This window comes from Astatotilapia calliptera, chromosome 17 (genome assembly GCF_900246225.1).
Source record: "Astatotilapia calliptera chromosome 17, fAstCal1.2, whole genome shotgun sequence".
NCBI lineage: Eukaryota > Metazoa > Chordata > Actinopteri > Cichliformes > Cichlidae > Astatotilapia > Astatotilapia calliptera.
Genome location: NC_039318.1, coordinates 14,038,182 through 14,064,352, shown reverse-complemented (window position 1 = coordinate 14,064,352; position 26,171 = coordinate 14,038,182). Strand labels below are relative to the sequence as shown.

The window sequence follows — 26,171 nt, the reverse complement described above, 5'->3', positions numbered from 1 at the left end:
AAACTGATCTTTATCCTGCAAACGCCTCACTCAAGTGCATTCTACTAAGTCATGATGGTGTTCTTGTGTTCAAAAAAAACAATGAGGTTAGTATTCGAGTATTGATTTTATTAACAAAATTTTATATCTGTAATGGCTGTACGTGCAACAAAGGTGAGAAATGTAAACATTGTGCAAGTCGTAGTGTTAATCAGGTACGATGAAATGACCTTGGAAGAGACCGGCGAATCGGAACAAAGATGACACAAACGATGCATCTTTGACCCTTTTGGATGAATAAAAGCACAATATAAAAAGACAATTAAATAACACAGAAAAAACTAGACAAAAATGACAATTCATGACTATTGACGATTTCTGCAGAACAAAGCTGAGTGCCACCAGCCTGCTGGTTAGGTCTTCTGCCTCCTCTTACTGCTCATTTCAAAATAATGCGCCTCGCTTTTCCCTTTCAGTTGTGGGACCTTCTTCCTGATGCTGGGCTCTGTTTTAACAGCTCTGATGTTGGGGCAGGAGTTTTGCGGTGCCCGGGCGGGTTCCGGTTTTAGAGTCGGCTTGATGGCGTTAGTTGCGGCTGCTTGTTTTCGCCCTGCCCTCTGAGCTGTGACTGCCGTTTTCTGATTGGCTTTGTTGGAAGCAGAAGGGCCCGAGTTGCCCCCTGGGACCCGCCCGGGGGAGTCGGCAGTACTGCGTGAGGGGGTGGCGGCTGTTTTGTTGACGGCCAGTCCCTTAGTTTTGACTGTGGCCTCATTGCTTTTTGGCAGCGAGCAGGCAGGTTTAGCCGGTGCTGGAGAGGCTCTCCGTGAGCAGGGGGTGGGTGTGCGGGACTGTGAAGGGGTCGTTGCTGCTGATCTGGGAGTTGGAGTTGCAGCTCTTGAGGCCGTCTTCGCTCGCTTCACTGCCTCGAGACGGAGGCGCGAAGCAGAGGAGCCGGGACAACGTTGTGCTAGACGAGAGCGCTGGCTGGCGCCCAACGGAGGGCGGGTGTCTTTAGAGGTAGCTGACTGTACTGGTGCAGTGATAGGGCGCAGCACTGGGACCAAGGTGGGAGAGGTGCTGGGGCTGGAGGGTTTGGGACATTTGGAGGACGGCTCAGGGCAGACGGGGCTTCTGGGCTGAGAGGAGGCACAGCGAGGTGGTGGTCTGAGCTTTAATTTGGAGGTGGAGCTTGGATCCACAGCAGCAGGTGATGGAGCTGCGGGAGAAGTCAGAGCTCTACCCTGACACCCAGGGCTAGGAGACTGCCTGGAAGTGCTACCCACAGGCGTGTGGGGCTTAGAGGAGTAACCTTTGGAGGTCACAGGCAGAGGAAGCTGGGTAGGCTTCCTGGGGAAGGACCCAGTCATCTGGATGTTCTTCTTAGGCGCACACACTGAACCCTTCCTGGGCATTGTGGGTGTGCAGGCTGGAGAGGCGTTGTAGGACCGACACGTCTGACCTACGGCAGACACAGACGCTGGCTTACAGGCTTGAGTCGAAGAGGAGGAAGAGGTAGAACAGGAAGAAGATGAAGAGGAGGATGAAGGTGACATGAGATCAGTGACAGCAGCGAGCGGGTCCATGTCAGGAGGAGGAGCTGAACTCCCATGATGACCCCCGAGGCCTGGGGGGCCTTTTTGGAAGGCCAGGATCTTCTGCTCCAGAGTGGTGAACTGCAGTACCCGCAGCGGGTCGTATTTCAGCAGGAAACCTCGGAGGGTGTCCCAGCCGCCACCGACGCGCACCATCACATGTTTGCCATGAAGCATCTGAGGACACAAAGCAGAAGAAGGGCTGCTGTAAAAATTCACTCATTTTCAGTTTGGACAGTCCAACACCAACAAGTCCTTCAGTAACTGCAGACACACAGATGTAGTTTGGCTCTTTGGACAGCGGCGTTTTTATAATGTCATCACATCCAGCCACAATTGGTTAATGAGCTTACATGTTGAGTTACAGTTAAAGCCGCTGCGACTGCCAGGGGATGCACACATTGGCAACAGCCACCGTGCATACTTGCTAAAATGAGTAGTCTTTGGCTGTTTTTCATTTGCCCACCTCAACTGCAGTGTGCGTTCATACTAACCCGAATGAAGATGGTCTTATCTCCGAGTCTGTAGCGTCCCTCAGACAGGTACTCGATGGACACTCTGTTAGAGCAGTTGCAGGGTGGGTTGTCCATGTCATGCTCCTAAATGAGCAAGGGAAAGACACAGTAAAAGGCAATTAGAAAGCTAAATTAAAAGTTTGCCTGGCAGCGATGCTGCATTCCCAACGTAATGGATATCAGCAAGGATTTAAATGGGATCTACAGAGCTCATTTACTACTCCATAGATCTTATATTGATCCTGCATGCAGCACTTTGGGTTTATCCATCTCTAAAGTAGAAATTCTCAAACGGTAAGGCGCAAAGATTTAGAGTGGCGCAAACATTTCTTTTAGATTCTGAAGTGATCCAGAAAATAGCTGCACCTCATTGGCTGCCCCTCTTCTGGCTCAGTATTTTTATGACCCATCTCATCACCATGACTGAGATGATCAAATAACGCCAAACTGATGTCAGCTCAGCACAAGAGCTGAAAAAGTAGCTGCAGACCAATTATTCAGAGCTGCCTCTACCTGAGCCCACACACTCATAATGCAAAACACTGGTGATCTTTAATAATGGGGGAAAAAAAAACCCCAGCACAACAGGTCCCCTTTAATGTAGGGTGACCAACTGTCCTCTTTTCCCCAGACATGTCCGCTGTTCGCGTTCTGTCCGGGGGGATTTTTGAGATTGATGAAAATGTCCGGGTTTTCTATGCGCCTACAGAGGACCCATATGTGTGACATCATCCAACAAGTAATTGTTCGGGCTCACAGATGCGCACCTGATGATGTTTAAAAGATGCCAAAGCGCAAGTGCAGCTTTTCAGAACTGCAAAAGAAATTTCCCTCGTACCGTCCCAGTAATTTTTCTTACACAGACGAGACTTATTTTTGTACCATTATTTACTTCCAGAGGTTTTTAAGCTATTTTTTTTTTTGCACTTGTTGACTTGTAAAAGCCTATATGATGTTTTTTATTTCACCATTCATTAACCGCACAGAGAAGGCATCGTTTAAATAGGTTACATTTTCAAACTATTTTTATTAAAGTTCTTCGTGACTAGGTCAAGTGTCTTCTTTTTTTTTTTTTAAATCAAAATATGGTCACCCTACTTTAATGACCTCACGTTTGCTTAAGCGAGCAGTAATCCATCCAATAACTACACCTTCTGTGTCACTGAAGTCCAGCACGTCGACTTTATGTTAAAATTTCTCTAAAGATGAGACCAATGACCGGGTGATGAAGGCACCTGTCAGGCAGCACAGGTTACAAGGAGCTGATTGTTGCTGCTCAAATGTAATGGGCAGACTCAGCTGGTAATAGACACACTGGGATTGTGGATGCTTTTATCCAAAGTGCCTTCCACTTCAACGAGTGCAGTTTATTTTTAGCACAGCCATCTCCTCTGGGAATAAAACTATCAACTGTGACGGTGTTGGTGCATCATTTTACCCAGTGAACCACACAGAGGGCTGAACCCTCCTAACACCACCCTCAGTCTCCATCAGTGAGGCAGAGTGAGATGGACCACTTCCACCCACTGCGAGTACATATGTACGACGGCCCACATGTGTAGCCTGGAGGTCACGTGTCATTTGCCGTCACACGTGACCTCAAGTGGCGACAGAGCATCACATGGTGGGCTCTGATGCGTCATGCACCCTCTGGGGTGCCGATGGCCGTCTGGCGCCATCTTGGCTCAGCATCAATGCAGTTGCACACGTACCACATGTTCAGCAGCCTCACGCCAATGTGTGCTTTAAATTCCCAAACATCTCCTCATCTCTACGCGACCTATCAGGATCGTAATCCAGACGACACGTGCTCCGAACACAGCGACGTCACTAAAGGAAGCCACAGATTTTGCCTCAAGGTGAAAAAAACCTCATATCGTGTTTGTTTCAGTTTGTTTCATCACTGAACTCACCCCGGGTTGGTAGAGGCCGCCATGCTGGCAACACACGCTGAAGGTTTTGACCGCCGGAGGCGGCTCCTCTGTCAAGAGCAGAGTCTCCTCCATTTCGATCTCCTTCTCCAGCTTCACCAGCACAGGAGGCTCCACGCCGTAGCTGAGACGCACAGAGATTACAGTGGAAATTCAATCTTAAACCATTTCTAATCCCTCTAAAAGTGCCTTCGGTGTTTAAAGACTTACTTGGAGATGATGCGACCGATCTCCAGCAGACAGAGGCAAACCTGTCGAGGCTCCTTGTGCAGCACTGAGGTGGAAAACAAAGCAGATTAGTTACAACAACAGCTGACGCTCCTGCTCCCTTTGGATGGGGCGAAGCAGACAGAACAGGAGCGACAAAGTGAATTCACGTGTTGAACTCCAAAAGGTGACGCGACGAGAGCAACATTAAAGTTAATTATTCCCCGAGGAGACGATGAGGGATTCGGCGAGCATAACTACAGTCACTCGAGGGCACTAACAAAAACATTTATCTACATGTACACATGCTGTGCTCCAAATCGCCCCAATCCAGTTTGCTGGGGAGCCTTTCATTTGTAATGAAGTGATCTCCCATAGAGAGTACTCAGAGTGATTGCTCTCCTCAACAGATCCTATTAAACCATTAAGAAGTACAGCTTAAAGAGCAGACTCAACTTACAGCCCGGATCTAGTCCTTTTCATCCCATTAGCATGCTGAACATGAAGCCCAACATTGGAAGTTGAGGATAATTACATATGGTATAGCAGTTAGTACAAATCTACAAACCTCAAAACACTGAGGTGAAAAAGGAAAGCGTGCAGGAAAGCGCAAACCTTTTTCTAAGGTTTTTAATCCAAAAGCAGGAGTCAGCTGATAGAAAAAATGTTGTGTGTTCACATAGTTGCATCTAAATGACCTGGATTAAAAGATTTTTATCAACTAAGATTACATTTGTCCTGTGCCAAAGTTTGAGACTGAGAACAAAGCTTAAAGTTTAATAACTGAAGAATTTTAATGAGTTACTTTGTGTTCTTACGGTAAGTCAACAGCCCAGAATCTGGCCCAAGTGCAAGTCAGATGGCGGTCAGAGTTCAAGCTGCAGTGCACGAGCTTGTATAAAGATATCTTACTTAAAAGGTAACAAGCACACGGCTACAAACAGGACTCCACCACAGAAAGCAAGCAGCTTGTTGTTGGTTTGTGCTGCAGTGTGTTGTAGGTCTTTACCGAGGCCTTCCGACTCAAACAAGCAGGTCTCCTCCACACCGATGTGTCGGCACCAGGCCAGGAAGTTGGCGGTGTTGTCGCGAGCAAAGAAGGAGCCTGGAGAGGCATCCCGCTTGCATGCTACCTTCCTTGTAGGAAACAGCTGTCATGGGGATAGAAAGTAAACCTTTATCGTCACGAACCATGACATCGAGGCGATTTATGTCAAACCACAGAAAATACACAGAAATCCAGCAGTCAATAGGCTGAATATAATCTGGTCAAATTCTATTAAAATGTGTCCCAAACACACGGCACAAAGGACTGTATGTCCAGGAAATTCATTTAGTTTCATCATACTGGGCGTTCATAGGTCTTCCCAAACATTCCTTATGTGAGAGCAGGAAAGCTGAGCCGCGTGACTCACCTTGCTAAGCGCAGAGGGGCAGCTCTCAGCGATCTTAGTCTGCAGCACACCGATAAGCTTGCAGAGCTTCACACCATTATTCAGGTCCTCCATGAAAACCTCGGCTCTCACCTCCTCTCCTGGAAAAGAGAGGAGTTTATTATATTTTCTAAATTACAGAATAATCTCTACTCACAGTAACCGAGCTCAATGCTAAAACAGCCTTACCTGGTTTTTTCCAGTTCTTTGAAAAGATCACGTTCACACAACAAAAGCCTTTTGTTGTCCTTTTGTTTAAACAGATACCACACTGAAAGACTTCAGCTTTTCAGCAAGAGCCTACTGAAGGAATTCTAGCGTTCCCACGACTCTTTATTGTTAAAAATCACCGCTCTAGGCAACTCTACAAAGGCTACCAAGGGAACAAAATCCACGATACCGTCCCGCAAAGTGAGAACGATTGCTCTGCAAAAGTTTATTTTCCAACAACAACAGTGAGCCCCCGAGGCCTGGAACTTTACCCACCGTTTGCCACCTGCTTCTGCAACGTCCAGCCTCTCAGGATTGATGATCAATGGTCAAACAGTTTAAAACAAATCTTATAATGTGGGTCTTTGTAGTCATGGTACCAATAATTTACATTTAGTGTCAGCACCTGCCCACATTCCTCATGAGAAAACTCAAAGTCTGCCTCTGAAAACACAAACGTATTCAGCAACAACAATAGAGTTACCAGTCAGCTTTGATTTCCTCCTATATTCTAAAAGAGACAATAGATGTCAGTAGAATAGCACACACGGACAAAATGAAAGATTTGGTTCCACTGTGGTTTCAGTGGTTTGCTATGAGCTGGTTGGGAATAGCGGCATTCAAATCCAATTACATGGGAAACCCGTGTCAATAGCGCTTCAGTACTTTCCTAGCCTGGAGGTGGAAACTGTTCACATGCAACCGTCAGCTGTTAATTCCCAAACGCACAGGTTTGGACACAGGCACGGTTTTATAATACGCCTGGAAACGTTTAAGAAAAAGTGATGCAGAACAGCTGATGCTTACCCAGCATGCCAGTGAGCCATATGGCCAAGTCCTCCTGCATGGGCACCAGCGTGGCCTCGTGCCGCACCGCCAACCACTGGTCATACTGGAAGACATTTGTTAGGCCGGGGCCGTGCCGCTGCACTAATGGGCTGCGAGGGCTCTTGGGGCTCAGTGAGGGGGCGTCAAACTTCTCCCCAAACCACACCTGGAAACAAAGAATCGCACATGTAGGAAAAACAATTAAATAAAATCAAGAACACAAATTACCGTTTTAACCTCCTAGGACCTGGCGTCCACATATGTGGACATTTTTGGTTATTTAGACCCAGATACTCAATTTTGCTCTACAGGGGCCTGATATCCACTTACGAGGACACTATACTACCACTGTTCTATCGAAATAAAATAAAAAAATAAAAATCTGGTAATTCTTTGTTTTTACATTCATCGGGCCCCAATCAGCCCAAATATCAAAGAGAAATTAAAAATGCATGCCGTGGAAGAGTTCGGGTCTTAGGAGGTTAAATGCTGCCAACTGTCTTGGATGTCAGGGCTTGGTTTGTGCTTTGACACAAACTAAACTATCGAGTCTTGGAAAGGCACACACCGTCAATACAAGTCATGTCCAATCAGCTGAATGCAACACAAGTGGACTTCAGAGGAACAGCAGAGCAGAGTTTGTCCTGCTTGAAAGCAGGTAAGCTACCTGTTCTCCGACTCTTTTACTTCCTTTACCTCCAGGCTTTTGTTGTTCAGACAAATGCACAGAAAATATTATCTTTTCCATGAGGAGCTGTGTTATAAGTCTGAGCATGCCTCAGTCAGCACACAGTCTGTGAAAACACCAAGTCCACAGACTTTTTTTTTTAAAAGACACTGAAAAATGACTAAAGATTAGGAATCATTCCACGACTGGCTCTCTGCAACATTATGATAGCCTACCTACCCATTCAGCCCAGCACTGAGAGAATGAGGGGAATTTATGGGAGCCATCCATGCAGAGAGGACGTGTCAGGGATGCAGTCACAGCACACTTCACTTCTGTGAACACACTCCACACAACATGCTCTAACAGATCCACTGAAGCTCAGCCTGTTTTTAAACCTTCCATCATCAGTTTGTGTGTTTCAGTTTTACTTTAATTGAGATCATGTCTAACTAAAAGCCATTATTCACTTTATCATTTTTTTTTTCCTGACAGACCTAAAAACAAATAAATACATGTTTTGCCTGGAGTGAGCTGCTGACCCCAGCTCGAGACAGTGATGTCTCATCATGTTCATATCTTCTGTCACACACACACTCCCTTTCCATTCTCCCTCACTTTTTTAGTCATTGGTTTAAGTCACTAAATCTGATTTAAAAAGAAAGTAGAGAAAGAAAATACTCCTGAGACAACATCTGATGGGGTTGCAAAGTCATCTGTGTATAGCATTAACCTTGATTGTCAGAGTATTAGCAATGTGGTCACGTAAAAGACAAAGCTAAAGCTTCTTCTCCCCGAGTGTGTGTGGTCTGTATGGTGTGTGATGCAAGTGCACAAACTAGTTACCCCATTTTGTTCTTAAGTTTTTGATTGTTTACAGGCAGCCGACCATGTAATCTAGAAACCAGCAGCAGATGTGCACCGTGACAGCTCGTCCAGACATTACATAACTCACTTCAGGATGACACCCACCGCCTCCTACCCTGTATGCTGACATCTGTCTAGGATACAGTCTTTAATCTTTGCATCCATCTCATACCATTGAGCAAAAAGGGGACACGGAGTCCACTGTGCTTAAAACAAACCGCAGTCTTGTTGAGGCCTTGAATGAATTGCATTCGCTCAGCAAACGCTAATTCACAAACAGGAAACCTTCTGGGCAGCAGAACAGAGAGAGACTGTTATACAGTAATGGGCCTGTACTGATACTTTGAGCTATCCCAGACACTGTTCAGGATACTGTATGTGCAAGCTTCGAGTAGTCTTGTAAACAATGAAGCACTGAATTAGGGATATTGAGTCTTTGGCAAGATGCATCTATCTTTATAGTAAATAAAACTACATTAAAAAAGGGAATTTCAAGGAACTGGGGGCATGATTGTCCCTCATTTTAGGTTATAAGAGATTAAGAACTTATTAGGACTGTGTGAACTTGGTCTTTAACCTTCAATGTCAATATGCAGTCTTATAATGAGGATTCCAGAGAGAAAAGTGGGGGAAAAACAAAAACACACTCTTCCTATACAGTTTAACTGCAAAAAAAAAAAAAAAAAAAAACACAATCATGCTGTGTGCCCTCCATTTTTGCAAATCACATTTTGACTTTGAGGTTCTGCTCCGGTGATTTAATACGGCACAGCCATTAAGCTGGGGGATTCTCAAGAGGAAAGCTCATGAAAGCAGCAGAGGGCCAGAATTTCTGACTTTTAAACCAGTAAGGGTCAAAATTCACGACCATCATAGCCTATGTTTCCCATACATCTCGAACATCCAACTTGAATCCTGTTTGTAGAGTGAGAGGTTTCAATCACACCTGATCTCACAGTGTCATAAAGTTGGGTTCAACAGTGCCAGCTCATACAAGCTGATGGCTCAGCTGATGAACTTCCATGCATCAATTAAATTAGATGATACAATGATGCTATATGAGGTGCTATTTGAGGCTTTAGCCTACATACAAGCCGCTTTGCAACCCACCTCCAAAACAGGACCTCTTTTCTTGTTATTTCTAACTTAATCATCACATTTCTTTTTGCTGAAAGCTGATGTGCTCTGTGTTGGGGTCCCTGCCTGCAGCTTTCCAATGTCTGCACTTTGAAGAGCTTTAAGAGCCAAAACAGACTCGTACAGGTAGACCTGAATGAGGGTAGATGTAAATAATCCTTTGGTGATAGTGGATCTGTCTGAACTGAGATAAAGCCCCATGTGCGTCCATGTCATATCACCTTTGACCCCAAAGTGTTGAGGAGCTTAAAAACACGGGAAAGTGGCAAAACGCCCGATGTTCAGAACAGTCCCGCTGTCTCAAGGTTGTCTCACTTCAAAAGACACCGATTACGCAACAGCTCAGAAGCTTAACCTGCCCACGGTGTTCTCTACAGTCACAACAACGCATGTTATTTTTTGCAACATGCAGCGTAGTGCAACTTTGGATTATCCCCAGTGGTCAGGCAGCAATTCTAATCGGCACAGCACCTTTTACGTCACTTCTCAAACTAGTACTTGCACCTGACTGTATGTAGGCTCAGTGAACATTCAGGTTTTAAAGCTTAATGAAGGAGAGTATAGGGGCATTCAACATTGACCCCTCCCCAAACAACCCTTCTCTGTTTACTCATTAGGTACAGGATTGTGTATTGGTAATCCAAAAAAAAAAAAAAAGAAAAAAAAAAAGGGGGGCTTTATGCCTGTATGTTGCCAATTACTTGAATTACTAGTTTCTGATGCTCTTACCTTAAGCCACTTACACCAAGGGCAATTAAATTCCCTCAAACAATAGCAAATAGTAAGAAGGTCAAAGGGGAACACTGAGATACATCTATACATCTCTCTCCATCTAGTAATATCTTGATGTGTTCTCTTTAACTAATCCTGAGGGTGGTAAAAGAAGTTGACCCCTGATTAAACCATTGGTGGTTTGACCTCCAAGTGTCCTCGGGCAAAATGCTAAATACCAAGTTGCTCCCAATGGCAGCAGTGTGTGAATGGGTGAATAAGAGTCTTTATGGAGTGTTCTGAGCACACCGAGCTAGGAAAGAGTCACGTGAATGCAAAACATTTTTTTATCTTTATTTCAATGACTCATGCAAAAGACGTCCATTGAAAACAAGAATTTATCAAGTTAAATGTTGTGTAGCTCAACCGGATCTGAAGGATAATTTCCCAATGTAAGAGTTTTCCTTACTTCCCATGGCCTGACTGACCTTTAAACCCATTAGGATTATAACAAACCCACAGCAGATTGGTTTGGCTAGGCTAAGCTAGCAAAGTCACTCTGTTCTTTTCAGAATGATATGAGCTTTCTGATTGGTCGAGTTTATAGGTGACCATTATCATCTTAAAGTTTTTCCTGTCTGTTATGTCTGTTTAGTGGTTGTAGTCATTTCTGCTAATCCATTTTCTGTTTTAGCAACAACCAGCATATTGAGCATTTGGCAGTTAAGGAATTTGATATTCCCCCCAGGAGGTGGTGGAGACCAAAGCAGAGCTGAAAGTGACTGTAGTCATTACAAATTCAAGCTAATGTTGCTGCCCCCCCCTTGCTACTTTTGTTCTCAGTGCACACCCAAAAATAAATAAATCCATACATCCATATGTGCGCGTGCGTACATACACTGTCTATGTCTACAGATATCCATCTCAGTTTCTCACTTGTGTTCTCACGTGATAGGAAAGTTCTGCTAAAAGCCCATCTAATTTTATCTTGGTGTGATTTTTAACCCACAGCTACTATCACAAGAGGTTTCAGGGGCAACAAAGCCTCAGACATTACATATGATAATCGCTGCATTTGTACTGACGCTATTATAGATGAACGCATATGCTGCTTAGACTTCCATGAGTGAATAACATCTTCAGCATGAGTGAGCAGAGCAGTCAGTGTGTGACCGATTATTGAATGTGATTGTGCTCTACATGGGCAGTGAAGCTCTGAGTCGAGCTGTGGAAGTCGCTGCAGTGTTACAGTCTGCATCATCACTACAATCTGATACGGATCAATAACCTCTGACTGATTGATATTTGGAAAATAAAACCCACTAAATACCCTTCTTCTCCATCTACGTTGGTCTGTTTGGTCTGCTCTGTGGCACTGAAGAAGCTTGAGATTAGGGATGGGTACTGGTGTCGGTTCTGACATAAACGGTAGTAACCAGACCGAAAAGCAGCGCACATTTCGGTGCTTTATTTCGGTGCTTTTTTTCCTGAGCTGTGATACACTTCTAGCCAATCATTTTACGTTTCCGAGGATAGTAGGCGGGGCCAGGTACGTACGTTCTGTTAGAGCAGAGCTACAGATTAAAAATGTCCAAGGCGAAGCGGTCAAAAGTCTGGCTGTACTTCACAGCAAAATATGCAAACTCCGCAGCCTGCAACAAGTGCTTTAAGGTGATACTTTGATACTGTCAAAGGAGGTAACACCAAGAATCCGATTAAACAGCTGGCGACGCATAGCGGTTTTTTTAAAAGCCGAGAAATGCGCCGTATTTGATAGCATGCTGCGAGACCTCACACCGTGCACGTCGGGTGGGTTGCCAGTTATCGGACCCGGAGCAACATCCCCCAAAAACCCGAAGAATAGAGTCCTGGCCCCTAGCCCTGCCAGTGTAGCAGAAATGATGAGGATGATGGTGGCAGCAGCAGCCGTTCTTCTCTGCGTGAGTAGCTTCATGTTGTTCGTGTGTAATTTACGTTGAGTAGGCTAACCACGTTATTACATTAATGCATGTAAGGTGAACTAGCAAACATCATCATAGCTACATGTGGCTGTCTTCTTGTTTGATGGCAGATACTCCCTTCACCCTGCCAAAAAGGCAAAAATGACCAAAGAAAAAGTGGGAAACAGTTAAACATGAGAGGGTTTAAGTTTGTGGTTTTTCCATTGTTTAAGCACTGCTTCCAGCCAAGAGTGATGCCATATATGCCACATAGCTGCAGAAAAGGCTAACATTTTTTTTTTTTTTTTTTTTTTTGGTAAAAATAACAAACAGCTGAACATGAGAGGTTTTTGGACAAAGTCTGTGTTCTCCATTCTTTAAGCACCGGTTCGAGCACCGTTTAAGCACCGGCACCGTTTCAAAAGTACCGATTTGGCACCGGTATCAGATAAAACCTAAACGATACCCATCCCTACTTGAGATGCTGCTAAAGGTCTGATAATCCAAATTAAAAGTTATAAAGAAGGACCTACCTTCCACATGTGAACAGCCGATGCATTTTTTGGGCAAGCAAAATCTTTTCCTTTATACTCTCATTTACCCAGCTTGTTTTTTACATTCCAAATTTCACTGAGATTATAGTTTGGTGCTACCAAACCATTATTTGGGGAAAACAAAAGAAAACTTAAAAAGAGACTGTGCTACATAAACTACAAAGGAAACTGAATATTATCTGGCGCAGGCAAACTTTCTAAGTAACGTAAACTTTTCTTAATCTGCAGCATCCAACCACAGTTCATCGACAGCTCCCAAAAGCCTCATCAACACATTGGCATCAGCCAGAGAGCTTTCCTGCCACATGTTATCCACATAGCACTGAGATACATATTTTGCATATCTTCAGTCCAAGACAGGCAGCGAGAGCCAGGACTTTCCAGACCAGAGAAAAGCATGTATCATATTACAAATTTGTCACATGTGTTGTTTTGGTTTTTGGGATGGGTAACACTTCGTTGCTGGGAGGGGTAGAGAGAGGGGGAAAGAAAAACAAACAAATATATAAAAACCATTGTGCATTCCACCCACTCCCCCCTTAAAAATGTGCGGGGAAACTCCTCAGGGTCTGAGCAGTGGAACGTCAGACATGCATAACAAAAACAAGATGGCATGCTGCAACACAGGTGGGCTCACCACAGTTGTTGAGTGGAAAGACAGATGTCTGCACTTCTTTAATTTGAACACCACAATGTGCAGTATGTGGGAACTTCTTCCCTCAGCATAGCACTGAGGCTCTGACTGGCCCAAAGGGGGCGCTACGATAAGGACTCAAAATCAAGTTAGCACTACAGCATGTGCTAAAATATATAGTGGCTGTACAAGCCCAGAATGAGGACAGCACTGGTTTAAACTGAAATTAAACATCCATGTGTTTGTGAGCTTCATGTATATCAGACTTGAGATGGGGGATGAGCCTACCTGGATGCCAGCCTGGACAGCCATTACTTTGATCCTAGATGATTCCCCTTTTCATTCTGTAGAAACATGAAGGAAAAGAAAAGAAAAACACAGGTCTCAGACTAAATGAAGTTACAGTGCAAAACGTAACAGCAAATGCTAATAAGGACAATGTGTTTAAACATCTTGTGTTGTCTTTGCACCATTTTCAATTTAATAAAAATCCTTGTGCTGTTTTTATTTACCTTTTACATAAAGAATGCGAACAAGAAATTCCAGAGAGCTGCATCTGCGTTCCTGAAAACTGCTAATCAAGATGCACAGGGTATCTGATTAAAAGCTACCTAAGGGAGTTTTAAAGGAACAGTTCACCAACTCCTGCATAAACACATCATGTTGATGCATTTAATATGGATCTGGAGGTGATTAGCTGACTTTAGTGCAGCATGAAAAGACATGCTTTTTAGGCGTTTCTTTTGAAACAGCAGTGGGAGTGGTATCCACTTAAGAGTCTTGAGACCTTGGTGTTGCTGGACAGCAAAGAGAAATGCTGCACAAGTATGAGGTGGATGACTAACCGGCTTCTCTCTAAAAACTGGTTCCACCATGAAACTCATTCTGAGAACATATGGCATTCTGTATTCGTACAGAGGGGGAAAATGTTCTTCATTTATCCAACTTTGAGGGTTTAAAAAAAAAAAAAATTGCACTAATATTCAGAGCAGGGTAAAATCCAGGTAATCTAATATTATTTATACAGCACATTTCACTACATGTAAGCTGTGTGTGCCAACAAGACCTGCAAGTTAGACAGCCACTCACTGTTGCTAAACCTGCTTAATGATGAGCCTAAAATTAACAATGTAATAAATCTCAGTTTCCCCAAACACCAAAGTGACATCTTTGCATCCATTAATATGATGAACATAAAATACAGCTGGAAAAGGTTTGGCATGTCATTTTTATGAATGATGCAAAAAATTAATCAATTGACTAGTTGTTTAATCAGTACTTTGGCAAAGCCCCATACAGCAAAAGCTAGGTGAGGATAAAATGACAAATTATGTATTAGCTGGAAGAATTTACACAGTTGGTAATTTAGCTAGGTTAAAATCAAGTGAAGTATTGCCAATACTACGGCTTCATGTGTATGACAACATCATTACAAACTTTATCCAAAGTGGAAATGGCAACGTAGCCAATCATAAGCTGCTTTGTCTTGCTGGTGAGTCAAAAAAATAAATAAATAAATCAGTTTAAGAGTAGATAATGTGTGCTGTTAGCAATCAGGACTTTCTGACATTTCAGTGACTGTACAAAAAAATAAATCAATACAAATAATGAAGGTGCAGCACTATAATCAATAAATTTTGCTTATTGGCCAACCCTACACTGGAACATGCGGACTCTGGAGTCAAGGCAGAGCCCTATGAGAACAGTGACTTCTAAGCTCCATTTGGACACATGTTGATTATTTCATAAAGTCCATTCCATGTGGCTCTTCTCCCAAACTTAATTTTCATAGCTTTCCTTCATCTCTCAGTCACAGAGGGCCTGTTTTATTAACGAATTAGACAGGAAAGCCAAATGTGACTGTGCTGAGTTAAATAACAGAAGGAAGTTAAAGATATAAACAGCAAACAACCTTCTGCGTTAAAAAGGAGGTCCATGCTGTTTTTGCAGGACATGCAATTAGTTTAGGGGGAATCAAACTTTCTCACAAAGGGAGTGATGGAGTGCTGCTCTGCATTTTTCCCCACACAGGATGTGAGGGATTACCCTGACCCTCCAATGTCCCCGAGGGCGTGTATGTTTGACAAAGAAAGACAGTGGGTGGGGTGAGAAAGCAATCCCAAGCATGGAGATCCTAATAACACTGACAATTTGGTCAACGCAGCTGAGGCAATAGTCTGTCAACACCAACCCCTACATTCTCCTTGGACACACAAACCTCAGCTGATATCCACCACAAAATGGAAAGTGAAATGGGTTTGTGAAACTTCTACACTGCAGGATTTCACTGTTCTGGTGTTTTCCACTGATGTTGTCATAAACAGATTGATAAAACTGACATAAAAAAGATACATTCCTGCAGCTTTACATAAAAATACCGCTACAACTGACACTGAAATGATTCGTTCATCAGAAGCCAGCCCGACAGTACTGTGCACAGTCATCCAATACCACAACTGCAGCCCAGCGGAGATGAAATGCAAGTCAGCGACCAAGGACAGGTCGGGGTGGACTAGAAAGGATGACAACACGAGACAACTTACCTGAGAACAACAAACATTTCGGACAGTCAGGGAAGATTCTGCAACAAGCAACTCTGATCAACGTCCAAAACATCCTCAATGACGAGCCGAAAACCCTGCGATGTGTCCGTGCAGAGCGGCTCCAACGTCTCTGCTTCCACGAGTTAGCGGGGAGGGAAAAGCAGTGAGAGAATGACAAGGAGGGAGGGTGGGACGAGAGATGGATGGGAGGAGGTGCAAAGGGAGAGCCCTGACTAATCAAGTGGCTATGCTTCACTAAGCCCTGACCACCCCCTTGCTTCCTCCCCCCAACAATCCTGTCACGGTGGGACCCCTCTCACAAAGCATCCATTGTTTTGTTAGCTTGCCACTCTCCCACCCCCCCCCCCCCCACACCCACACACACACACACACACACCTCAAAACCAGTAACCAAATGAGGAACTCTCCAATCAGGGTGCCTAACACTAACCCCCTCAGGCTTGTCCCACCAGAGCATCCACACAATCTTCCAAGCCAGTACCCAGCAGAGTGTTTGAGGATGGAGGCAGGCCAACAGTAAGAACCTCTCCAGTTGTTAAGCCGCAGGTGCAAAGGAAAATGACATTAGCATCCATGTGGAAAGGGCTTCAAGAAAACTGCCTCAAAGAGTAAACTTCAAGGCGGCAAAAGCAGAACACATGACATCATCGGATCAGATGCCCAGATGTTGGTCTGACACAGTTGTTTCAAGTAGCTTCAAGTAGACAATCAAACCCAGATTGTTGACTTGCCACAGCATCTGTAGATTGTCTAATTCTCTGCAAGATATCACAACATTCTCCGAGTAATTCCTGGTGTTGCTCAAGATCAAACAACATTTTTTTTTAAAGATTTGAGATAAAGTTCAGGGGAATGTGTGTGACTGTTGCAGTATGGGTATTGGCAATAACTGACAGATTAGGTCAGAGACCGAGCACTGAGAAGCATGATTTGTTACATCTACGTCAAGCTTAAGAGGATTTCAGTGAAGTCTTTTAAAGCACGCTTTGGACATAACCTCAGGGCTACAAAGCAAAATACCCAGAGGCAGTGGAAAAACATGGCGACATTTAGAGTTCTAAAGATCCAGAATGGCTCTGCTTCTTTTCGGCATACATGCATTCGTGACGGGTCACGCTCAACAACACTGGACAAAGGGCAAATCTTTGGCTCTGGACTCCAGTTGTGTGCATCTGGGGCTCCAGCAGAGCCTGAGAGCACGATTTCCTATAGAGACCAAAGGCACCCACACACAGTCAAATGTCAAGCACAGAGGAGGGCGAGAGCTGAAGTCAAAAAATGGGGAGGCGAAGACAAAGCACGTTTCACTATGGTGAACTTTGGTGTGGCACACTGGAAAGGGCAGTGTTTAACTCTATGACACTGAGAACTACCACGCACATTCCTCCAAGGTCGTCTGAGGGAAGAAAAAAAAAAAAAAAAAGGCCCAGTCTGTTCCCCTCTAAACCACGTTTCCATGTAATTTAGTGCATTTGCTACAGCGCACTTATCATTGGGGTAAAGCTTAAGGGTAGGAATGATTTGGCATAGCAGAGATAACTGGTTGGGATCAGGGTAAGGTTGAGATCAATTTTATCAATCTCAGACTAATTCAGGCTGGTGATAATGTCCCATTCACATTTAGATAAGAGGAAAACATCAGGGAACATCAGCACTCTTCAATCCATATGGAATGAGTCTTCATCAACTTACAGCTCTTGTCGACAGGATTTTTTTTTTCTTTTTCTTCAATATCCTGGCTCTTAAAATCAAGAGCCATCAAGCGGTGCGGGTTCGTAGCTTAGCAAAGTTGTACTAAATACAACCAGAATTCATACATAGGGATGGGTACCGGTATCCGGTGCCATGATGGCACCGGTTCTGACATAAACGGTAGTAACCAGACCGAAAAGCAGCGCACATTTCGGTGCTTTTTTTTTTCCTGAGCTGTAATACACTTTTAATTCTAGCCAATCATTTTACGTTTCCGAGGATAGTAGGCGGGGCCAGGTACGTACGTTCTTTTAGAGCAGAGCTACAGATTAAAAATGCCCAAGGCAAAGCGGTCAAAAGTCTGGCTGTACTTCACAGCAAAATATGCAAACTCAGCAGCCTGCAACAAGTGCTTTAAGCTGATACTTTGATACTGTCAAAGGAGGTAACACCTCAAATCCGATTAAACACCTGGCGACGCATAGCGTTTTTTTTAAAAAGCTGAGAAATGCGCCGTATTTGATAGCTTGCTGTGAGACCTCACACCGAGCACATCTACTGCGGGTGGGTTGCCTGTTATGCAACATCCCCCAAAAACCCGAAGAGGAGAGTCCTGGCCCCTAGCCCTGCCAGTGTAGCAGAAATGATGAGGATGATGATGCAGCAGCAGCCGTTCTTCTCTGCGTGAGTAGCTTCATGTTGTTCGTGTGTAATTTACGTTGAGTAGGCTAACCACGTTATTACATTAATGCATGTAAGGTGAACTAGCAAACCTCATCATAGCTACATGCGGCTGTCCTCTTGTTTGATGGCAGATACTCCCTTCACCCTGGCCAAAAAGGCAAAAATGACCAAAGAAAAAGTGGAAAACAGTTAAACATGAGAGGTTTTTGGACAAAGTTTGTGGTTTTTTTCCATTGTTTAAGCACTGCTTCCAGCCAAGAGTGATACCATATATGCCCCATAGCTGCAGAAAAGGCTAACATTGTTACCTTTTTACACAAAAAAAAAAAAAAAAAAAAAAAAAAACCACACAGCTGAACATGAGAGGTTTTTGGACCAATTTTGTGTTCTCCGTTCTTTAAGCACCGGTACCGTTTCAAAAGTACCGGTTTGGCACCGGTATTGGATGAAACCTAAACAATACCCATCCCTATTCATACATAAGGTACACGGGATTATAAGGGGCACTGTCGATTTTTAGAAAAATCAAAAGGATTGATTTTAAGTGTGCCATATTTTAAAAAAAAAAAAAAAAAACAAAAACAAAAAAACAACATGGTAATAACGACGGCCCGCTAGCATGCTCTACCAAAAATAGTGCTTTGTTGTGTATCTGACAGACGAAAGCTAAACCAGTTCCACACCACTGAAGTTGCAGCATTTTTACAAACCAATTCTGGCTCATCCGTTTCATTCAACAATCCGCTTTCGCCCTTCTCATTCTCCGTTCCTGCCATGTGCGTATAAAAACAAAGGCACTGCTCATGCGCGTTTTACCCACATTGCGATATTTCATTTTCTTATCGTTGCCCAACATTATACCAGTATTACCATGAACGGTATGATATGGCCCAGCCTTAGCTATGAGTAAGAAACACTTTGTTACAGGTTTTACTCCCTTGGTGTAGAAAGAAGCCCCTTTCAAGATGGTCCATCTACATGACCACTGCAGTCTTCAGTGTGTATGCAGTTTCAGATAATGCGTAATACTCAGACTTTAATAGGACTTAAAGGAAATATTCCTAGCTGGAGCTTCCCTGCAGCGTAACTCAACATAGATGCTGTGTGCACATTTTGTTGAGGGTGGGGATGAGGCATCTGTCCGCATGTTACCAACACAGATCGCCTCTCTCCAGTCGTAGCCAGTAATCATTTAAGAGGATCAACGCTATTCCAGACAGCAGAGCGCCTCCACGACGCTCCGTCACCACAACACACACAGCACGTGGCGCACACATGCTGCCTGCAGCGCTCCAGCGATTCATGCGCTCACCCGTGCATAAGTGCAAAACAGAAATGAGAGCAGATTACGTAATGAGTTAAAAGTAGAATGTTTCGGGAGGTGATGTCCTTTTGATTTTCCACTAGATGACACTGTGTACGTGTTGGTGGGTGGGGGGTGGAAATGGAGTAAACATGGGTAAAGATACAGGAAAAGTTAGCCATGTGAACTCCAAAAGTCCTCGAGGGATCTCTTGAGATGTAGAAGAACTCATGTCTCATTAGTGCATGACTTAAGTCCATCAGTATTAAAAAAAAAATAATAATAATAATAATAATGTGTTATGGATGCCACATACCTTCTTTTCTCCAACGTGCTAACATATCTAATCAGGACGTCAGCATGGACATCCATAGAGATTGACAGTAATACCAATCATACAAGCCAGTTTGTTTCTATGACATTCAGGCCTTCTATAAATTAGAAATCTACAAGGATTCTGCTGGACATCCTTTTAGTTAAGATGTTTTTAATGTGAAAGCAATGGCCTGGTTAATGTAATACCACCAGCAGAGAAAATAGATGAGTAATATCCCAGTCCTTTTTACCCACAGTGTGACGTGGCTGTGGGCCAGTGAACCCTCTGCTGCCTTGCCTTCCTGCAGTCCAAAGAAGTTCTGCTGGACCCGACTAACCCCAAGAGAATACCAACTCCTCCCCTATTAAACTCTTTCCTGCTGAGCCCTTTGTGTCTGGACTTAATTACTCTGTCGAAGGAGCATTTCATTTGGAGCCTGGTCTCCCTCCTTTTCATTACAGATGGGGCCCAACTGCACTGTGTTCAGAAGGAAATTCATTCAGTTGAGGAGAATGAAAAAGTAAATATACTTCAATAGTCTGTGAGTTAACTAAGTCCTGCATCTTTAATTAAACTATTCTGTCTAAAGCCACCACCACCTCTGGCCTGCACAGGCTTGCTAATCGTGGTTTTCCACAGTAAAAAGACTCGTTCCCTTTCAATCATTTCTTGGACTTGACTCCTTTGTCCTCATTGGAGCAGCCTTTCCTTAGAGGAGAGTCAGTGGGAGCAAAGCCCATCTTAAAGGCTCAAATGAGTGGGAGCCACCTGCCAATCCATTTTGATTTGTTGATGCTAATCCATGGCTCAATACATGTTACCAGGTCAACTGTAGGATTTCAAAACCCCTTTCTGCTGACTCAGGATCAGGCTTTTTACCCAGCTTTCCACAACCTTGACCGCTGAAGAAAATTATTGAAGCCAAGTCTAGGTCAATAAAAAGGAATACCACAAATAAAATCATCCTAGGAGTCAAACTTTTCCACAAAATATATAATCAGTCATGCATTTATCCAAAACACACCAAGTTCAGTTATTCAAAAAGATCTCATATTTATGAAAAGCCTTTCCGACATCCACATCATTATTTAGTACATTGTGTAAAATACCACCACTAGGGATCGGTAGATTGCAGACTGCAGTATGAATTCTGTTCTCTTATTGCTCCCAATTCAAGTGCACAGTCCTACCTACAGTGGCCGCTGTAGGACAAACAACTGTTCATCTGTAGTGAGCTTTAAGCTTTTAACAGCTACTAAAAAAAAAAAATAAAATAAAAAAAATAAATTAAATATTTCTTGGTCAAGACTCCGATTTGACCAAAATGCAACAAGCCCCTTCTCTAACCAAGTTCTACACCAGCTGCAAAGCTTCAAACATCAGTTCAAACAGACATTTTCCCCCAATTTCACAGTTGACTTTGTTTTGTTTTGTTTTTTTTAATTAAGTTCCTGTGTGACATCAGCCGTCAGTTGGCTGCGTCAATCACCAGTGTTTGACAAGGCAAGGTAACACTTAAAATGCACCACACTTGGCAAGATCCCTACTCTGAGTTGTGTCTGCTGACCTCACGTGTACACCAACTACACTGACCTCTTCAATTCAACCACAGTTGAAGAATAAGCACAACACCATGAGTTCATTGAATTAATAGTGACCTGGGATGTGACGTTGTGTACTGAAAGTTAAACCTGGAAGGAAAAAGTTGCAGAAATGTGGCCAGACTCAGACTATGCTTTTCCACTGTAAACATGTTAGTTAATCATTTTCCTTACTGATAATATGAAAAATCAGGCACACGGACATTATCTTTTGCCATGTCCGACATCTGTCAATAATCACACACAGAGCCTCAGTGTTGCTATGCTACAGGTCTTATCAGGGTCAGTTCAGATAAGTCCCTATAGCCCAAAACATCCATCTTGGCCATTATCAATTCTTCACAGAGTCAGGCCAGAGAGATGTAAAAGGTCGAGTGGTTGTTGAGCTCAGCCTTATTAGCCACATTTTTGTTCAGTAACAAATCAGTTTAAGAGGGCATGAAACTTTTAAAATCTGGGGCACCTTTAACACAATGAGCCTCACTGGTGCCAAGATGAGGTGGAAGGACTGATCAGAGGGGAAAAACCCCCCCCCAAAAGCAGCTACAGCATCTGAATGCAAGATGATTTGCCTACAACACATTTACTTTTATAGTGTATTTAAATGTTTATACATTAATTTATACATTAAAACAAAAAGTTTATTTACAGCTGAATCAGTCAGCTGATCCTTTATTCATTAAAAAAAAAAAAAAAAAAAAAAAAAAAAAAAAAAAAAAAAAACCCACACGAACTAGTCAAATGAGCTTAACTCAACTGTGAAATGATTGAGTTCAGCTAGTTCAGAGAGTGCTGAATGTTCCAGATTTCTATAGTATGTACACAGTTTTAACCAAAAAAAACAAAACACAAATCTAAAGTTCCCTCTCAGATAAATCATAAACATGCACCTTTTCAAAGTCTGTGTTCCCTACAGTTATATTATATAAGCCTGCCCACTGGGTCACCAGCCCCGACACTCCTACTGCCCGTCCCAAGCCAGATAACTCACACCAAGTTACATTTTTAGGTGAGCCCCAAATGGCGCAACTGAAACAAGACAATTTTTGTTATCTGAAAAAAAAAAAAAAAAAGACTTACTAACAAATGATCATCCTTGTTCAGACAGTTCACATGCTAGAAAGCAGTAATACCGGCGGGCCCTGCGTTTAATCAGAGCGTGCAGCAGGCGTAGCAAAAGTTCACATTGAGCTACGCTGCACCCACTAAAGCTGCAAGAGGCTTAAAGAAGGGGCGGCTGATTACTACCAATTGCAAACAAAGTAATTGGGAATTAAATATTTTTAGAGAGAGGCAGGTTACAAACAATATTATTTAATAATTCCTCAACCGAGGACCAAGTAGTTGTAGATTTTAATAGATCTGAAGACAATCATCAATGGAGTTCTTCTTGCAGACACTAATGGTTTAACTGCTGCTCCAGCTGATCCCACCACCATTCCAATTACTGCACAACTGAACGACTCTGGATATTAAACACCACCTATGAATAATGCATGCATGTCAGCTGCGCTCTGCACCATTTACAGACCTCCACCTATCAAGCATCAGCATCCCTTACTTTTTTGGGTTTTTTTTTAAAATTCACACACAAGACAAAGCAGGCCTTAATGAGTTAAACATGCTGTGGGCACATATGGGCTGAGATGCTGCATGTGTGGACACAATAGAGATGGTAATGAAATCTTGGATTAGCCCTCATTTATTTAGGATATAGCTTACAGGAAGGGGATGAGGGGCTTCAGGGAGCCTTGGCAGGTCCAAAACATGAGGCCTGATGCCAAAGATCAAGCAGATGGTGATTATGAAGATAGCTGGAAATGAGGTTGCTGCTCATGTGTGCACTCAATTATCAAGAGCAGGCCAACGACAGCCATGTCTGAAACAAAGTGAGCCACTGTATTGTTGTCAATCTGGAGACAGATTACAGTCTAGATGAGAGCACAGTGCCAAGGGAATCAAATTTAATAAAAAAAAAAAGAAAAAGAAAAAAGTAGTCAACAAGTTCAACAAAACCAGCCTATAAGGTGTAAATACAACAAAATAAAACCAGTACCAAAAAGGGAAGATTCATTCATAACACACGGGAAAAGCTCCAGGGAAACGGAGTTAATGATAAAAACAATTTTAAAAAAAATAAATAAATTGTTTTTATTGTTTAAAACCAATAAAAACCCTGAAAACCATAAATTTCACACCTGAGCCTCAACTCTTACGGTCCGGTACCAAACGACTCACGGACCGGTTGGGGACCTCTGTTCTAGAGGACTTCAAAAACCAGCCATTTAATTGTGGATTACCGGTAGCAATTTTTCAGCAAAGAAACCTGTGAACACACCACTCATATACTTCAAACATTTGAATATTTACACATTTATCAAACATAAATCAACATTAGAAATTATCTGGATTTGTGTTTGAGACCACCTTGCAAACAAATGTAGTCATCAGTCTCCTTTTTGCTTCCTTTTGGTCTCCTCCAGCAGCGTATACCAGAGCTTAGATTATGGTAGGGGTGGGGCATATCACATTTTCCATAATAATGATAAACACAGATATGAATTTTTATGAGATAGAAAAGTGTTCCATTTCGTTATCAGTGACACCGTGCATTTATGTTTTCTTAGCACACCCAGCTACAAGATAAGCCCAGGAACGTCTGACAGCGAGAGCTACAGGTCAGCCTCGGATGGTGTGGACTTGTCACAACCTAAAAAAAGAACCAAAAAAACAAACAAACAAACAAACAAAAAAAAAAAAAAAAAAAACAAAAAAAAAAAACCCCAAACTCAGCATTAGCGCTGGTATAAGAATATGGTAAGCCGAACCATAATAACGATGTGATTAATGGTAAGCCTAATGGTAATGCCCCCAATGATTGTGAAAAAAACAAAATTGAAATAAAACTATTACTTTTTTCCCCTTCATTAACGTGGTGCACCAATGACGACAACTATACAGACTTCAGCTAACAAGAACAGTAATGGTTTCAACAAGTCCAACAAGGAGCAAAAAAATAGAAGCCCTTTGTTTGTTTGTTTTAAACAAGCACTACATTAACAGTTGGATTGCGTGGCTCAACTTTCAGATGCTGGATAAAGTCCAGCCTGATAACAGGATTTCATCTGGGCATCTAAGAATAGCAGCAGTGTGAATAGAGCTAAACATGGCACAACAAGTACATTAACCTGATCACTGATGCTAATCCTAATGATCGAAGTCACTTTCTAAACGGACTGTGCAGGTCAAACCAGCGGCATGTTCACACCCAGCAATTATGGTGAGATTAACAGATATGATGTACTATATAGGATCTGTCTATAAAATGCTAAAATATTCATTTTCTTTTTTGTTATTGAGGCTGACGAGCTAAAGGCAGCAGGGGAAAAAAGAAAAAAGTCTTCTTGTTGTGAGACAAAAATAAACAACCATGAACTGATTGCCAGCACCTATGGCGCAATGCGTGAATGGTCCTTCCCTTTTGTTACACTCTTTGCAGGAAGCACCTGCAGGTCTTTTACTTCATCCCTCTTCCTCCAGCAGGAAAGGAGGATTGTCAAGGACCCGAGACTTCATGTAAAAGTACTCCCTCTTCACTGTGTGGGCACAGCGGGCGCTCTTTGATGCAAAAACAGCTGCATGAGAGCCGCTAATCTAACCTACTCTTTATATTACTCTACTGTCAACAAACATAATGCTGTGCGATACTGCAAATGTTGGTATCGATCCAATATAAAATAAATACAGGGCCAGGTTCACCAAATTCTGCACACATTTTTGGATCAACGTCTTATGTCTAAACGTGCTATAGGCTAAAAATAAAACAGAACTTACAGTTAACACAAAAAGTTCAGACATTTTACATAACGTATGTTTGAAGTGTATTTTTGCATTTCCAAAAAATATATTTTAAAGATATGTAATTATGTAAGACAAGTCAGCTGGCTACATTCTGAATTAGAGGACAGAAACAAAGTATCGATCCTATCAAGCTAGTATCGATACCAACACCGGTGTTGGTATCGATCCACCCTCCTCTACAAACACATCATCGCCTTCAGCCTCTACCCCTGCAACACCTCGACACACACAGTCTCCTAGGTTAGATATGTACTAGTAAACTGCTAATCCTCTTAACTATTTATTCCCACCCTAAATTTGGCCTTGCTCCATAACGGGAGGCGTCGCCACACACACCGCAGCAGCACGCACAGACCTGTCAAGAGGAATCTTTACAGTTCAAGGATGCGAAATGGTTTGCAAAGTGCCTCAAAACATAATTACAGTCTGTATGAAGAGAAAAGCAACTGTCCCACAGAACAGTTAACTACGATAATAATAATAAAAAAAAATAGGCAACCAACTTTTAAAAGCAAACTTGACCTGTGCTTCAAAAACAGAGTTTTCTCTAAAAACAACAACAAAAAAACCAAAACAAAATAGACACAGTCAGGAACACGTCTGAATATTTTTATTTTAATTCAGAGACCTATTAAAACCCGTATATAATTCAGTTTATATTCTCTGGTTCTGGAAAAATAACGGCGCTTTAGTCGGAACCGTGTTAGCACAGTCCACGAGGCTCCCTCAAAGATTTTCGGGAGGACCCGCAGACAACCTCTGCACAGGCGAAAACTTTCAGATACAGTTTCCGTCTTTTATTTATTTCCTGTGACAAAGAAAGTAACAGTTTCAGACTTACCAGCGGCTGAGCAGGAAGCAGACTCTTGACGAAAAACTTCTACTCCTTGTGGAAATGTTGACTTGTGTGACTCCTCGCCACTAATTTTCTCCAGAGTCGCCACT

General features: G+C 42.9%; 1 protein-coding gene across 2 annotated transcripts; it reads right to left on the bottom strand.

The window, feature by feature from the left end:
• Positions 1-87: 87 nt before the first annotated feature.
• On the bottom strand, positions 88-26,171 carry gas2l3 (growth arrest-specific 2 like 3). Of its 2 annotated transcripts, none has more exons than XM_026147331.1 (9): positions 26,068-26,171; positions 13,494-13,549; positions 6,675-6,861; positions 5,640-5,758; positions 5,234-5,375; positions 4,228-4,291; positions 4,000-4,141; positions 2,066-2,170; positions 88-1,748 (listed from the first exon to the last, which is right to left on the bottom strand). In XM_026147331.1, exons 2-9 carry the CDS (start codon positions 13,515-13,517, stop codon positions 393-395), a joined length of 2,139 nt encoding a protein of 712 aa, XP_026003116.1. In that variant the 5' UTR covers positions 13,518-13,549; positions 26,068-26,171; the 3' UTR covers positions 88-392. The 2 variants fall into 2 exon arrangements, with proteins under 2 accessions (XP_026003116.1, XP_026003117.1); XM_026147332.1 differs by lacking the exon at positions 26,068-26,171 and adding an exon at positions 15,749-15,881.

Excerpts from the sequence above, each read along its gene's own strand:
- gas2l3 (XM_026147331.1), bottom strand. The coding sequence starts at position 13,517 with ATGGCTGTCCAGGCTGGCATCCAG. Across the intron at positions 4,142-4,227 it reads ATCGGTCGCATCATCTCCAA|CTACGGCGTGGAGCCTCCTG; the intron begins GTAAGTCTTTAA and ends TGTGCGTCTCAG. Across the intron at positions 1,749-2,065 it reads ATAAGACCATCTTCATTCGG|ATGCTTCATGGCAAACATGT; the intron begins GTTAGTATGAAC and ends TTGTGTCCTCAG.